Source organism: Rhinolophus hipposideros (genome assembly GCF_964194185.1).
Source record: "Rhinolophus hipposideros genome assembly, chromosome: 26".
Taxonomy (NCBI): domain Eukaryota; kingdom Metazoa; phylum Chordata; class Mammalia; order Chiroptera; family Rhinolophidae; genus Rhinolophus; species Rhinolophus hipposideros.
This window is the reverse complement of record NC_138072.1, coordinates 6323225-6339994: the sequence shown is the minus strand read 5'-3', so window position 1 is coordinate 6339994 and position 16770 is coordinate 6323225. Positions and strand designations below refer to the sequence as shown.

The 16770-nt window shown below is 32.9% G+C and overlaps 1 protein-coding gene across 8 annotated transcripts in view; it reads right to left on the bottom strand.

The window, feature by feature from the left end:
• BRINP3 (BMP/retinoic acid inducible neural specific 3) overlaps nt 1-16770 on the bottom strand; it is a 347922-nt gene that overhangs the window by 87839 nt on the left and 243313 nt on the right. For all 8 annotated transcript variants that reach the window (XM_081039064.1, XM_081039061.1, XM_081039059.1 and 5 more), the window contains one exon: nt 10631-10867. In XM_081039064.1, the coding sequence (XP_080895190.1) occupies nt 10631-10867 (237 nt within the window). The remainder of the gene's footprint in view (nt 1-10630; nt 10868-16770) is intronic.

Below are 16770 nucleotides of genomic sequence, written 5' to 3'. Positions count from 1 at the left end.
TTAGACAGAGTGATCGATCAAACAGTGAAAGAGAAAGCAGTCTTCTTACATGTAAATCAGCATTGGCTAAATTTTTCCAGCATGACAAACATCACCAAAATATTGCTAAATTTCAACAACAAAGTTTACTTCTTGCTCAGATTACATGTTACATATTACACCCTCTACCTCAGGGTGCCCGGGGCTCTGCTGCCTATTGTCCTGTTTCAGTGACACAAGCTTTCAGAGTTTTCACCATCTGGAACATCACCAATTGGCCGTGGACACAAACCTAACAAATTGGGTCCGGATCTAGACACTCTTTCTAGAGAATGGCTAGTGTTGTTTCTTCCCACATTTCCTTCATCAAAACAAGTCACATGGCCAAATCTAACTCCAAAGATGCTTCAGGCCAATTTTCTTATGTGCCCATAAGGATGGGAAACAGTAGTATTCGCTGAAGAGCATGAATGACAAATTTATATTACATATCAATTTCACTGAGCCATCTGGAAATGGCTTTAAATATGTAATCTTAAAGATCTGATGACTCGATAACAATTTCAAGGATGTACCTTGACTTTGTGTTAACTTCTAATGCTCCACCATTAGATGAGGGACAAGTACACAAAAGTCCACATTAAAATTCCACATATTGCTATCTTCATTTATCAGTGAAGTAACTGACAACGCAGTTTATGTAAAACACCACAAAATTAACTAGCACCCAGGTAACAAGTTCTCTCATTTGCTTTAGCAAAAGATGAATTTTAAAAGAAAAACAGGATATTCTCTAAAAATGAATGAGTACAACTACTCGTTAGTTTGTCATGATAGGGAATGCAGTCTAAAAATTAAATTTATACAACAATGGAATAAAAAAAAAGTACTAAACACAGTCCAGAGGAGGTTTTAACCAAGTCTATGTGGCCATTATGAGGTAATAATGGAAAGTATGAATGCAGAGTGCTAACAGCCTTTGTCATGGCTTCCAAGAGTTTACAGTTGAAATGAACAACCAAGTTAATCAGAATGACCCAAGCAGTAGCATAAAGTGCACACAATACAGAAAAGTCACCACATGTTTTTTATAAAACCAACCATACAAGAGCAAATAAAAATTGTCTGAATACACAACATTATTTATTAATCTCTCTTCACCATAGTCCAGGTCTATGTAAGAATTCAAACATTAACCATGTAATAAAGTCACCATTCATTGTATGTTTATGAATCAAGGCCTTGAATAATTTGTTTCAGACTAAATTGAATAGTTGAAGAAATTGGGAATTCTAATAACTACAGACTACAAGAGCTTTAGAACACATACATATATTGAGAGATAATTCTTAGTAATAATAAATATATTCAAACTGGTGAAAAAAAGTCCTGTGTCTTTGTGTTCTGAGGCACCTGTATAATCTATAGTCTGTCATCTTATTGTGAGGAGAAAAACATGGCAGTTGTTCATGGTCTTATTCAGATTTGAGGGCTGGAAAAATAGAGAAAAAAAATCCCTCACAATCACTGGGTTAAATATGTATGTGGTAAAAATTATTTGTACTTCTTAGGACTGTTGTTTAGAATATACCTACTGAAAAGACGGACGGTGTCACAGTGACTGTTACATTCCAAGAGGCAGTGAATGAGGTAGATGGTATCTAATGCAATAATGAGGTAGATGGTATCTAATGCAATGTCTGGCGACACATATCTTTTATCTCATTCATCAATCAAACAACACATACCGTGAGGTACAATGTGTCTACTAAACATAGCAACGTTCACTAGTTTCTGTGTAAAGACAAAAAGAAATGCCATGTTCTCTGCCCTCAAGAAACGCCAAACTTTTTTCAGATGGGATGATAGCACTGATATTGGTACAGAAATACATCAGGCAGCTGGGAGCAGTAGATGGTATTTGGCGGAGAGCCTTTTGGGAGCTACATCATGACTTGTTACATAAAACATCTGCTTGACACAATACAGCCATCTTACTTCAGATGGTGTTAAAAGTTAATTGAAGTACAAGGATAAAACTTGGAAATGGCCAAGGTGATATTCATAACATATTAAATATGACATAGCTGGGCACTGATGAATCAGAGTAGACACACTGACCAGTCAGAACAAACTGGTCAGTTTCAGCAGTGACAATCAAATTGGATTTGATGTTATCAGTATGGAAACTGGATATGGTCTCTGGTGCTGGGGATATGTGTAAAGCACAGTAGAGCCAATAAACAGATTATCACAATAAATTAAAACATACACAGATAGTGTGCAATGATCTTTGGACTTGACATTATGAAAAGCTTGTTTTCTCCCCCGCACTCTTATATTCTAATCACCACCCCCTAAAAAACAATAATGTTATAAATATAAGCATATGATTATCAAAAAGCTTTGTGCATGAGTAGGCAACATTATATGTGACAGTTAATTCTGAAGGAGGATTTTATACCTACTTCCTCTAATCTAAATAAGGCAACTGCATGACAAATGAGATAGCTGACGTTTTAAGAGATTAAATGACTTGCTAATGATCACAGAGCTTGTTACTGATAAAGTCTGTTGATCTGACATTCAGCTGCTGAGTTTGGACAAAATGATGGCTACAGTGGACTGAGTGTGTCAAAGTTCACGTAAAATATACACATCTCCTTTTCTGGCTACAATAGAAGGCCACAGAACTTTAGGTATCGAGAGTGAGACATATATTCCCAACTAAGATTATGGTCAGATACTACAGTATGTGATATTTTTAGTTGCTTGTGGCTGACATTTTGGGTGTCCACAAATATTCTAGATCATCTTCTCTTCTAGCCATATGAGAAAATGGCATGTCTCTGTGTCCATTTTATGGCTTGGCCATAAAGTGATCACATGTAATGTGACTTTCTGGGAAGTCATTCATATCCATTTCCAGCCATTCACATGAGAGCCAGTGGCTATTCACTTCACTCTTCGTCCTGCCTCCAGAACTAAACCACAGCAGATGGGGACCCTGTAGCCTGAATCCAGGAGTGAGGATAACGCCGTGCAAAGGTCCAGCTCACATGTGTAAAATGCACAAGAAATGACCTTGGTCTGCACCTGAGATTTGAAGGGAGGTTGCTACGGCTGTGTACCAGGGGATCTGGACGTACACAGAAATGGGAGGCGGAAATGGAGGGGAGAGGCCGTGCTGAAGAAAGCAAAAGCCTACGGCTGTGGCACTGACTTAGTGGATGGGGGCTGAGTCAAGGACACGTCACCAGGGGCTGGAAGGATGACAATCCATGCGAAGCTGTGTGGAAACAGCTGGTGGAACTGTTGTCTGTGGTAACTGGGGATGAAAATCATGTGTCCAATCCACTTCCAGTGCCAAGCAAGATGTCAGAAAACAGAACGCTAGCGCTGGTGCTAATGACTGTTTCTGGCAAGGTATGACAAGGTATTGCTCTGTCACAGTGACACATTGTTCCAGATGGAGGCTGCATCGTCAGCCTGTCCTGGAGTGAGGCAGCAGGGGACCGCAGCCAGCTCACAGTGGACAAGTGGCAGAAGGAAAAATAAACTGAAATGTCAAACTCCACAGGGTATGTGTGATTGTGGGTTTCTGTAGCATTGTCTAGATTTTCGGACTGGTATTACAGTTCTGTATTGTTACTATTTGCACTCGAATGCACGCATTGCCACATGCCATTCGCGTTTAAGGAAGCATTGCCTAAATTCAGATGTATATTCTCTTTTGACAAAATAGCAAACACATACTCTTTTTTTTCTCAACTTCAATGAAAAGTATCTTTTAGATATGTTATTTGTACTTAAAAACATCTTCAAATTCAATTGAATTAAAAAAATTTCAAAAGAAACTGAAACTCCCCAACCCAATTTGTACTATCTAGAGTGTAACTGGATTTTAATTTCAGGTATATAAATGTATATACACACTTTCACAACATTATTGACTATATTCTCCATACTGTATTTCACATCCCCGAGACTATTCTGTGATGACCAATGTACTTGTATGGTGTCAGATGGGTACTAAACTTATTGGCAGGTTCACTTCATAAATTGTATAAATGCCTAACCACTGTGCTGTGCAACTGAAACAAATACAAAATGTTGAATGTCAACTATAATTAAATAAATAAATATGTATGTATGTGTATAGTCACAGGATGTAAAGTACAGCATAGGGAATATAGCCAATGGTATTACGACAGCTATGTACCGCGTCAGATGGGTAGTAGACTAGTTGAGGTTATCACTTTGTGAGGCAAGTGTCCAATCATCAAGTTATTTTGTATATCTGAAACTAATAATAAAAACTAAAATAAAATAATATAAAAAATAATAAAAATAAATAAAGAGTGCTTGCCCACAGTATCACTGCTTTCCCGATCACCATGAAAATGAAATAAGTTGGTGCATTTCCTTACAAACAAAGCACTTAGAATAAAGTCTGTCAACTTAGGAGCCTGTGGGTGGTGAGAACATTTTAGCAATAGTTCCCCAATGTAACATTTGCTTCATTACTTCTTATATTTTGTTTATTTCTCTGCGGACCAAAAAAAGTTTTATTTCTCAATAAAACAAAACGGTTCTCAAAACTTTCAAATGTGCTTCTCCATACATTTCACTAACTTTGAAAGGAGTCCAGTAAAAATACAATATTTCACCTGTCGTTTAGCTCCAAGTATGGATAAGTGAATGTTATTTTACTAAAGACATAATGTACTAATAAAACATTTGGGTTCATTATTAACTGAAAAAAAAACCCTCAAGATTATACATAATGGATCATAAACCTTACAGCATAGTAGGATCACTTCAAATTAAATATGAATCAGCTAAGTACACTACATACCAATTGGAACAAAGAATTAAATATAAAATTTATCAATATTAGAAATAATTTCGTAAATATAATGCAAAAATAGATATTTTTGGTAAATCATATTTTCTCCAACATTAACACAGCTGGACCAATGTGCTAAAAGTATGATTCTAAACTTAAGATGGGCAGCTTGAATACGAGTTAGATTTAAAAGTCTGACTTTTTGTAGCACCAGCTTCTAAATACTAGTTCAAAATATCTAGCCACGGAACATTCCTGAATAATTTTTGACCAATTCACCACCAATTTAGGCATATAACATGCAGTGAGCTTCATTATTCATTCTTGTTCTCAGGAGAAAAGCTTTCCTATTATTGCCATTATGCATTCAGTTTTTGTAGAAAATCTTTATTGAAAGGTGGAAGGTTCCACGTATTCCAAGTTTGCTTCACGATTTTTAATTTTAAATCACAAATGAGTGTTTATATTTTTCTGAATTAATTGAGATGTTCACATGATTCTATTCTATGCTCCAATTGTGATGAAGTCTGATTCATAGTTTTAAGCTTAAAGTAATCTGAAATAAATTTAGTCACCATATATTACTTTTATATATTGCTTCTCTATAAATAAAATTTTGTTAGAATTTTTGTATTGCTGATCAAAAGAAAGATTGTTTACACGTTTCTTATTCTATAGCCAAAAGAGTTTTTTTGGGGGAAACATTTTAATAATAGATACCTTTATTTCAAACCTAATGAATAATTAAAATTTCAATCTCTTTTTCTGTAAAGCTTGGTAAATTTACTTTTGGAAAGATGTATCTATTTCATCCAAATTGGCAAATGTTTGGATGTAAACGTATTTCATAATTTCTTCACTTTTTTAAAAAGATTTCTGTAGTGTATCTAGTGATGTGTCCTTTCACACTTCTGATATTTCAAGTTTGTATACTTTTCCATTTTTTTCTTGATTACGCTTGGTAATTATTATGTTTATTAGTCTTTTCAGAAAACCAACATTTGACTCTGGTTTTTCTCTACCTGCCGAATTATTTTCAATTTTATTAATTTCTGCTATTGTCTTTGTTTCTCCCATCTAATTAAAGAGAAAGTTACTTATTTTTTAAAATGTTCAAGGTAAACTTTAAATAATTGATTTCCAAGTTTCTTTCTTTTTTTTTTTCCCCAAAAACCTGTCTTTGGCTATAAATTTCCCCTGAAGCAATTCTTTGCCTGCATTACAAGTTTTGATTTGTCATATTTTTATCAGTGTTCAGTTCAACATATTTTCTCTTTTATAACTTTTTGTTTGACTTACACTTTTGACTTAACTTTTTATTTAACTTCTTTTTCATAGATTACTTAGAATCCTAGAACTTAATTTGCAGGCAGATGAAGTTTTTCCATTTATCTTTTAGTTACTGATTTCAGTTTAATTACATTGTAGTCAGAGTAAATATTCTAAATGATTTCAATCTTTTTGAATTTGTTCAGGCTTATGATCCAGCTTATGGTGAAATTTGGTAAATATTTAATGAACACTAGACATTATGAATTCTGTCATTTCTTTTTGTCTGATAAGTGTTTCCTTTATTTTAGTCTGTTAAGTCCCTTTTGAAATTCAATAAATCTTCACTGATATTCAATTTGTTTGTTCTTTCATTTATTAAAAGAAGTATGCTAAACTGTCACACTATGATTCTTATGTGTCTTTTATTCCTTTTTGTACTGTCAAATTTTTCTTCTTGGTTTTGGGGGCTCTGTTATTGGGTATTAACTAATAGGGCATGAACGTTCCCCTCATCTTGACTAAACTCTGAACAGATTTATTCCTGATCTCCCTTTTCTTCAGGAAACTTGCAATAGTAAATTCCTTCTTTGTCCCTAAAAGGTGTAAATATTCTAGAAAGCATAAATGTCTTTCTCAAGGACCTGGGCGCCATCTGCTTGAAATGTAAGCATCAAAGGAGAAGGAGATGGCACACTTATTTCCCATTCTCTGTGGGAAAGTAGGAGACTAACTTCAATAAGAGACAATTAGCAAACACAGATGGTGGAATCACATTGACCACCCTTCCTGCTAATGTCCTCTAGCACTTTTCTTTGAGCTAATAATCCTAGTGTTTTCAAAATCCTCCTTTGTTTCAGAGGAGTTGAATTCAATTGTAAGTCCGTGGTAAGTCTCTATTATAAGTCTCTCTCCTTTATTACAATAGTCTTAATAAAGTCTCAGCTGCCCTTTTAATGAGTGTGGTGTGATTCATGTAAATCAATTATGATACACATTACTGTTGGATTATGTTATTATTATGAATATTTTTACTTCAATTAATGTATCTCGCTTTAAAATTTAGTTTACTAATTTTTCACTAATGTTTGCAGTACATATTTCCCCCCATTTAACCTCAACTCATTTGTGCTTACATGTCTCTAGTAAAAATCAAACAGCCTTCTATTATATGATGATGATTATTATGATGATGATGATTATACCCAGTGCTAGTCTCTTGTTTCAAATATTTAATGTAATGAGAAAAATACAACATTTAATAAAATAACCATTGCAGTGAAATTAGATCTGACCCAACACAATTTATTGAAAAGACAACTGAAACCTTTCCCAGATGAGTTTTCCCATTTTCTACTTTACTGTCTTATAGTCCAGTTTCATACATTCCGAACTTTTCAATATTTTCATCTACTTTATCCTTCCTTCCGTTTATTATTTATTTTCACATTTTAATAATAATCATCTAAACATCTATCCTACTAATTTTAATATTGGGATCATCTTCCATGTCTGGTGTGGTTTCTTTTCTCTTTGATATTGGCCACAAGGCCTCATCTGGTCATACATGTTGTAAGTCAGGGTTTCATGTCCACCTTTTATCAAAATGAACTGCAGAAGTTTGAGAAAATGTTTTCATCCTCAAGAGGTCACCTTCTTCATATTTTATAGACACTGTATAAGGAGTTAATCTTTTTAGAATCCACTCCTGAGGTGAGGATTTGAGCGACTAATATCATCAGTGTCAGGTTATAATTTCACAGGACTCAGTCTACCTCTGATTCTCTCCTATTCTTCTGGGACGGCGTTCAGATGCTCATGGTGTGACATCAACTACTTCAAGTCCTAACCCTGCAAAAGATTCCATTCTACCATCACTCACAGGTTTTCAGTTTATCTCTTTAGTCATCTGCCACAGGTAAATTCAAAATGCAGCAATGTCTTAAAGAAGAGATGGGTTCTGCATTTAAATCCCCATTAAGCTTCCAATTTTCTCAATTCAATTTACTGTGGCTGAAAAAAAAATTTTTCTTTCCCTCTATCCAGGAATGTAACATTTTTTAGGCACGAATCCTAGATCCTCAGCTTCTAATTCTGCCTTAAATTGATAAATGTGCCCCGGGGGAATAAAAACAGTTGTAAAAACTCAAATGTCAATTCATCATTCTCTCTAGGGTTTTCTAGTCTTGCCTATTTTATTTTCAAGTCCCTCCCTCTAGAGTTTTTATATCTTAGGCACCTAAAAGTCTGTGGTAAGCTTCACTCTGTTTTCAAAGACTTAGCATCTAGCATTATCTAAAATTCAGCAAGCATCTTGTGGCAAAACTGATCATTTTTAGGTCCACTAGGTCTAGAAAATTGTCACTCTAGTCTCCACAAACTCTAAAAATTTGCTGTTTTTTCTTTCTCCCTTCAGCCACTCTTTTCCTGGGAAAATGCAAGTTCCTCAGCTTCTGGGCTAAAGTAAGACTTGGCAAATATTTACAGAACGAGATCAATGAATGAAAAAATAAATAGAGAGAAGGAAAGAAGGAAGGAAGGAAGGAAGGTAGGAAGGAAGGAAGGAAGCTGTGAATTTCCAACTTACATCTCTTTCAGGAATGCTAGTCCATTTAGGATTTACTTTCTGTTGCTTTTATTATCTATTATGTCTTTAAAAATATAATTAAAAAAAATTCACCTTTCTAGGTACTATCAATGGAAGTGTTAGCCTACTTCAATATACTACATCTACCAGGAAGTAAAATTTGCTCTTGGTGAATTAAAAAAAATAATAATAATTACATATATATAGTATATATAATATATAATATATATTATATGTATATATCCTTTTCAAAACAAAATAAAAGGAGTAGCATCCTCTGTAAATTCTTTAAATATTGGGGGGAGGGGGAGTTCAGACCATTCCCTAGTCTAACCTATCATAACTTATCGTTTAAAAATTTTTAACCCTAGGAAGACTACAATACATTTTAATTAATCTAACAGTGCTGCATTCCATAATTATTATTATATTTTATAAATATTGTTTATTAAAGTTTACTGGGGTGACAATAGTAAAATTACATAGGTTTCATGTGTACAATTCTGTATTACATAGTCTATGTATCACACTGTGTGTTCACCACCTAGAGTCAGTTCTCCTTCCATCACCATATATTTGATCCCATTTACCCTCATCTCCGTAACTATTTTTAAACATCAGATGGTATTATATGAATAGAATATGTTAGATGTGTGTTACATGATTTTTTGAGTATTCTGATGGGAAAACTAGAAAGAAAAATTTGAGATTGCAAATTCCTTGGTTTTCTAGCAATGTCAAGGGACAAGGATCTCTGATTCTGGACAGTTTTTCCTGTTTACATAAATATAACTATGTTTTATTCCTATAATGAGAGAACTATAATTAAAATTGAGGAGGGTTAGTTATTATGCACTATTTTTTATCAAAATATATCTTAAGAAATCCTAAATCTATTAACTCTTCCCACATCAATTCACTTACCCTTTTATGCTATAATTTGGTGGTTCTACTCCACCAAAGGGTGATGCTTTGTAAACCATCAATCGTCTCCTTACCTGAAGTTAGCTATGAGTTTGTCATATATGGCCTTTATTATGTTGAGATACATTGCTTGTATGCCTAATTTGTTTTGTCTTTATCATGAATACATGTTGAATTTTGTTGTCACTTTTTAAGTGTGTTTGGTTAAATGAATCACCAGAATGATAACATTTAAGGATACAAATCTGAATTATTGGCAGTTAAAACCTCTTTTTCCCATTTGAAAGTAAGTCACGTCCAACACTTTTGACTAAATCCTACTTAATTATACTCACCACAATCTGGGTAGTTTTCTTATTCTTTTTAATCATGAATTATTACATATGTTCTTATATCAATATTTTTAATTTTCTGTTGAGGCATCCTTAATCTTTCCTTAAAGTTCAATGTTTTATGAAATGATGGTTATCATAGGTTATGTATTATGGAAAACACTCATGAACATTCAGAAATAGCAATAATCAAAACACAGAAATACTGTCAAATCAAACCCGACCTAAGTTTTATCAAAAAATAAGTAGTAAGTGAAGGCATGCATTCATGAGATTCGTGTTAAGATAAGAAGATACAGAACATCTGCTTTCTGCATTTTGCCTCACAAGTAAAACTGAGGGAACACTAGAAAAGTCCAGAGAGGTGTCAGAGGTATCACGTGATAAGTTCTTGTATTCAGAAAGGCACCGACTGTCTTTGTTAAGTGACAAATATATCAGGTCAAGAGAAAACTAGTTTGTAGTGCCTTTAGACATAGAAATACACAAACACCATACATGGTTTCAAATACTGAATAACCAGCAATAAAAGCAATACACGTGTCTATTTGAAAGAATAAAAAAAAAATCACATAAAATCCCTTCCAAGTATGTAATAATTTCTTCTGAAAGGGCAAAATGGTCTTTTCAATATAGTAATTTTGGGGGGCAACGTTTCAAAGTGCTGTTATATTAAAATATGTGTCTTACCTGATTCCTCAAAATCACTGTTGTAGGCTTTCCAGGTTTCGGTTATTCGAAGGAGATTCTCTTCCATGGCTTGGATGTCCATGGAGGGGCAGTTACACTCTGGAAATCTGGGGCCACACTGACACCAGCAGTCATTTTCCTTGCAGATAAATTCACCCTCTGAATTGCAAGCAATGTAGCTCAAAGCTGCTTGTACAAAACGCTCCTGGAGATAGTCTGGAAGGAGCACTTGCAGCCCTTAAAGAACAAACAAAGCAAACAGGTTTATATTGACAAGAAAAACAAATATAATACATATTTATATTTATTAGGTTGATGCCAAAGAAACTACTGTTTAAAAGGTTAAAAAGAATTGAAAAACCCACTATTATTTTTGCACCAACCTAAAAGGTCACAAATTAAGTATATCGAGTTATGAATTGATGGGTATTTAAAACTACCATTGGAAAATTATTTAAGCGTACAAAATTGCAAATATTTGTGATTCTTTTCAGCATGTGCTGACTCCATGCACTGTTCAAAACTCCCAGAAATTATAGACATGTTTAATCCCTCAGACTATCAGATTTTGTTTTTTAACTTATTTGATTGGCTCTTTGACTTATTTGATCAGAATATTTGGTTATTTTTACATACTGTAGAAAGAGTCTGTCTATCTTCGAAAAGAGATGCATGCATTCATGTGACCCCACTTGACTGCAAATAGTTTTCAATATGTTCATTTTACTTTTAGACTATCATCCTACATCTACATAAATAACCTAATACAACGAGTTGTGGCATTGGTACAAGAGTGAAGGAAGGTTGCTGGTAAAGTGTATGTGATGCCATTGACAACATATAATTAATTCTACTTTCAAAATATCTTGACAATTACATCTGTCTCTTTCAGTTTAACTCTCCCATATTTTGGTCAGGAAAGTACTCTTAGAACTTACAAAGTCACTTTATTATTCATTTTTATTTCACCTCAAACAAATAACATCTATCGAATGTCTTCTATTTGGAAGAGATGTGTTAAATTTAAATATGAAGATGTCAGAGACATGTCTTTGCCCTAAAGGTACTTGCAATATAATTAGGAAAAATAAAAGAAGTAACTATATAATAATTTTCTGCAATAGTACTTGATAACTACTAGAATTGGAATGCACATAGTTAACTAGGTATAATTAATTGGGTAAGCAATTACATTAGGTTCATAAAATTAATGAAACTTTTCATGAAAAAGAATGGAAATTATTTGACATATGGATAGTTTTCAAAATTAAGAGAGAGGTCTTTTGTGGCAAAGGATCATACATTAATAACAACACACAGAAATTATATATATATATATATTTAAAATAGCAAGTAATAGGTAGTATTATTTCAATGCACATGGACTATAAGAATGCAATGAGTGAGTTGCTTAGAAAAATAAATTTAGAATATTGTTATTGGGGTTTCTATATCAGAGTGAAGTGTGTGGAATTATTTAAATTGTGTGTAAAAGAGACTTAAAGATGCAGGATACTCTGGAAGGTAGTTATTTGGAAGTGGAAGATATAAAGAAAGAGATTAATTCATACAGAAGACTAAAGATATGTAAACTGAAAAAAAGTGATGGAAAGGCAATTTAGGTGATAAGAGAAGAAAAGTAAGAATCTAACAAACTTATTTGATATAAGGCAGGTGAGATATATCAAATGCCTTAGAAGAGTAAAATGATAAAGCAAGAAATACTGTTAATTTACTAGTCTTATAGATCACCTAATTACTGTATACCTCAGAAATATCTAACAATTTCATCTGAAAACACTCCTATTCCACGTTGAAAATAAGCAAGTCAGAGTCTCTGGTAACAAGACTCAGCAATCAGCATATACTTATTGAAACATTTTAGGAAAGTATAAATGTGTGGACCAGATGTATAGAAGCCACTGATCTCTCTCAACCTTAATTTTACTAAAAAAAAAATAAAAATCAAAGAATTTACATAACATTAAAAATGTCATAAGCCAAGTAATCACATTGTAACTTTCAGTCTGTAGAGATAAGAGCGCTTTTGCAGAAATAGAGAAGGCTGGAGAAGTAATTTGGCAAGGAATGATTAGTGGCAAGAAATGATGAGTGCAGTTTTAGATATACAAGCATTTCTGCTATAATTATCTTTATCTATCAAGCTAGCTATCCATCTATCACTAAAAGAAGAAAACTGACATTCTGTAAAACCACACTAAAAATAACAAAGATTTTTGGGGAAAGATGTCTGAGGACAGACCACACAAAACTTTGTAATTTAAGAACGAGACCACATACAGAGAGAGCCAAGAGGGTGCCAAAAAAATGTATATACATTTTAAGAAAGGAAAAAACTTTTAAAATTGTAATACTCAATATATACTGATAACTAAAGATGAATACAAGTCATGTGTATACATTTTTTTGGCAACCCCAGTATTTAAACAATAATGAATACCCTTCCAAGATCACTTGGAGTACCTTGGCAGAGAATTCAAGAGTGATTGGAGGCTGCATTAAGGATTTATAATGTACAGAAACAATAGAGTAAGCATACTGAGGAGACTGTAGAGTCGGTCTCCTTGGTACTGAGACAACGCTTAAGGCAGCTGTGTTCTGAGCGCAGAAGGCTACTGTGTGAGGCTGGGCAAGAGCTACAAGCAGGAACAAGAGTGAAATGTGGAGGAATCTAGTACTTGACGACTAGATTTTTCTTTTTTTTTCTTTTTCGAACCAACCTTCTCAGTAGCAACAAATCAAAAATCTGGAGAAAATATTAGAAATAATCGGTTTGAAAGCATCCGAATGTCAATACTAGTGAGGATTTCTGGGGTTAACCTGCAAAGAAAAGAACCCTAAGGAGTGAGCCAAACTTTGGGCAGAGCTTGTATCTTAGAGTTTTGCCCAGTTAGCAAAGCAAATACTGAAGTTTTGAACCAGTCGTGATAAAAATACTAAATCCTTCACGACTTGTAATCCAGAAGGGCTGTATACCCAAGAAGTAAGTAAAACAACAATTAGGCTTCATTCACCAGGGCTAAATCATGCTTCCAAATGGCTCGGTTAAAAATGTATTGGACACAAAAGTAAATCTCTGTAGAAAGAAAATGTCATCATGAATTTTAAACAATTTGTACAAATTTGCATGTAAAGCATCAGAATTCAATAAAAAATATAATGAGCATAAAAAATGCCAAGGGAAGCTATAGAGTCTATCAAATACAAACTATAAATTAATTTCAATGACCTAATAAAAATTTGAATGACAAAGCAGACAATTTTGACAGAAATCTGGAAATTATAAGTAATAATCAAATAGAAATATTACAAATAAAAATATATAAATTAGAGTAAACGTGTAATTGGTGGATTTAATAGCAGACTAGGCACAGCTGAAGAGATAATTCACAAAGTGGAATATGCCAGAAAAAATATTGAACACAAAATAAAAAGGCAAAGGGTACAAAAATACCAAAGATAGTATCAGAGATGTACAGGTCATGACCAAAATCTCCAAAAATACACTTAACTGGAACCACAGAATGATAAGACAAAGGAAAGAAGCGATATTTGGTGAATTAATACATGAGGTTTTATGAAATCTATGGGGCATCAAGAAAATAGTAACTTGCATGTAGTAAGACAAGCAACTAATTGAAAATGAGCAGCCGACCAGTACTCCTCACTGCTTCTTCGCTCATGTTGTTAGTTTATGTATATTTTACTAGAAATACAAATTAATATATAGCTTTAAAATAAATTATTTCCATTTCATTTGCATATTTAATAAAATGTATTTAAATATATTAATAGATAAACAAAATAGTTTTATGAGGCAATATCATTAGGTTTTTATTATAAACAAAAAATACTGCACAGTGATCCATACTTTCAGAATACATTACATTTTTTTATGTGATGATAACCAAGTCCTGTGTCAATTTTGATAAAATAAACATTAAGGACCAATTTATCTGAAAAAGTATTTGTAACTCAGTCATATAGATCATTCACTTCCTGATTTCTAGAAATTTTACCAAACATTTATTACAAAGACTTCATAAATGACTTTTAATTACTCTTGTTAACCTTTGACTCAGAGGAACCTTGTTTGATGTGGTAAATTCATAAGGGGTTAAAAAATTGGAATAGTATTAATTTCAAGTAATTAAGAGTAATTCTTATGAATTACTTTTTTGTCGTATATATTAAATATACTTTCATCAATAATTTGGAGTTGTAGATACATCTTTCAATTTTTGAAAAATGTCTGCTTTGTAACCTAATTAGCAAAGCCAGATCTCAAGATCAAACAAGCAGGTAAATCCAGCTTTCTCACTTCCAGAAAATATTTAATTTCACTTCTTTTCCATCAAAATTAATCTATTTGTGCAGCCCTTTGACACCTCATCTCTGAATGTTAATTCTTCTATAGACAGTTAAGGAAAGTTTTGTTCTAAATTTATTGACTAATGCTGTTACCTTTAGTAATTCATATTGATACCTTCTTTGCTCTGATAAAATTCTACTTCAGGAGCAATTCATTTTCTCCAACAAGAGAAAGCTCTTGGAAGAAGAAGATCAATACTGAAAAACTCTCTTAATTGCAGCCTTCTGATGGTAAGATATCTGAAGTAAAAAGACTCTGAAAGGGCCAAACACTGATTCTAATATTTCACCTTGTGCTTAAAATCAAAACAACACACACAGACACACACACACACACACACACACACACAGACAATATGTATATCTGCATCTATGTATCTACCTCTATATCATCTATATCTGTGTACATGTATGTATCCATCCATCCATATAACTAGCTAACTAACTAACTAACTAACTGACTATTAAAGACACAAAGACCTATGGTGGTACCTCAATAAAAGATTTTTTAGAGACACTAGTTTTTCCAAATACCACGTAGAGTAATCCACTATTTTTTATATCCTTGAAAGTAATTTATTTACGATAACATTGATTCAGAATCAGTGAATGCTTTGTATTCTTTTTTAAAGTGGACCAAGACAGGGCTACTGTTAAAGGTGAGGTGGAAAAGGTGAATCAACACGATACTCAAGACTCTCAGTATATACAGATGAAATTTCAGAAAGAGTACATGGGAGATTGATGGTCTTGATAGTGATTTCCTAAGATTATGTTTGGAAAAGGCCTTTGTACAAGTAATGTTGCAACAGACAATTGAATATATAAGCCTGACGAATAGAAAAAGGTACAAGAGATGTAGAAATTACTCACATAAATTGAAAAGAGTAGAAATATAATTAGACATAAGGGAAGTGTTGCTTCATTTATTCCTTGTGTCAAATTTTTTTTTGAAGACAGATATAAGGCTGAAGTTTTTTGTTTATAATATTCTGAAAACTGAACACAACAGTGATTCACAAACAGTAAAATCAATAAATTGTGTTCAATACATTTTAATAATAAATCAATTGCAATAAGCATGTTTGATATAAACATTATTTGTCCTTTTCAATGAAAGTTATTACTCTGATGGAAAAAAAATACATTTAAAAAGGAGTAAGGAGTAGAGAATTAATTGAATTACATTCAAGTAATTACATCAAGAAAGTACTTGAATTACATTCAAGTACTATTTGCAGACTATATTTCTATTTAGGGAAAATATTTCATTAACTTTAAATCTAAAACTGATAATGATCCGTTAGATAGTATTTAAAGTTCACAGTTTTAAAGTACTGTCTTTGCAATTTTTATACAATTCAAAATGAATGTCATTCATTATTTTGGATAAATTTAAACAAACCAAAGCTGTTACATTTTTCAAGGTTGAAAAGTTGAGAACAAATGGCAGAATTTCTAAAATTTTTAGTCATTTTTATGTAAAACTGAATATTGTAAACAGAGCTCTAACTTATGCAATTTAAAAAGGTAGACTAGAAAAGAACAGCTCAAGCTCAAAATCATTTCTTTGATCAGTCATCAAAGATAATAAGTTCACTAGTTTGAACTTATTCAAACTAGTACATGTTTAAACATGGTGGTATAACCTTTTCCTGCCTATATGAATGAGTAATACACAAACAGATAATCATTTTGGAGACAACATATACTTATAAAAAGTTATTTTAAAAAAATTATCTATCAAA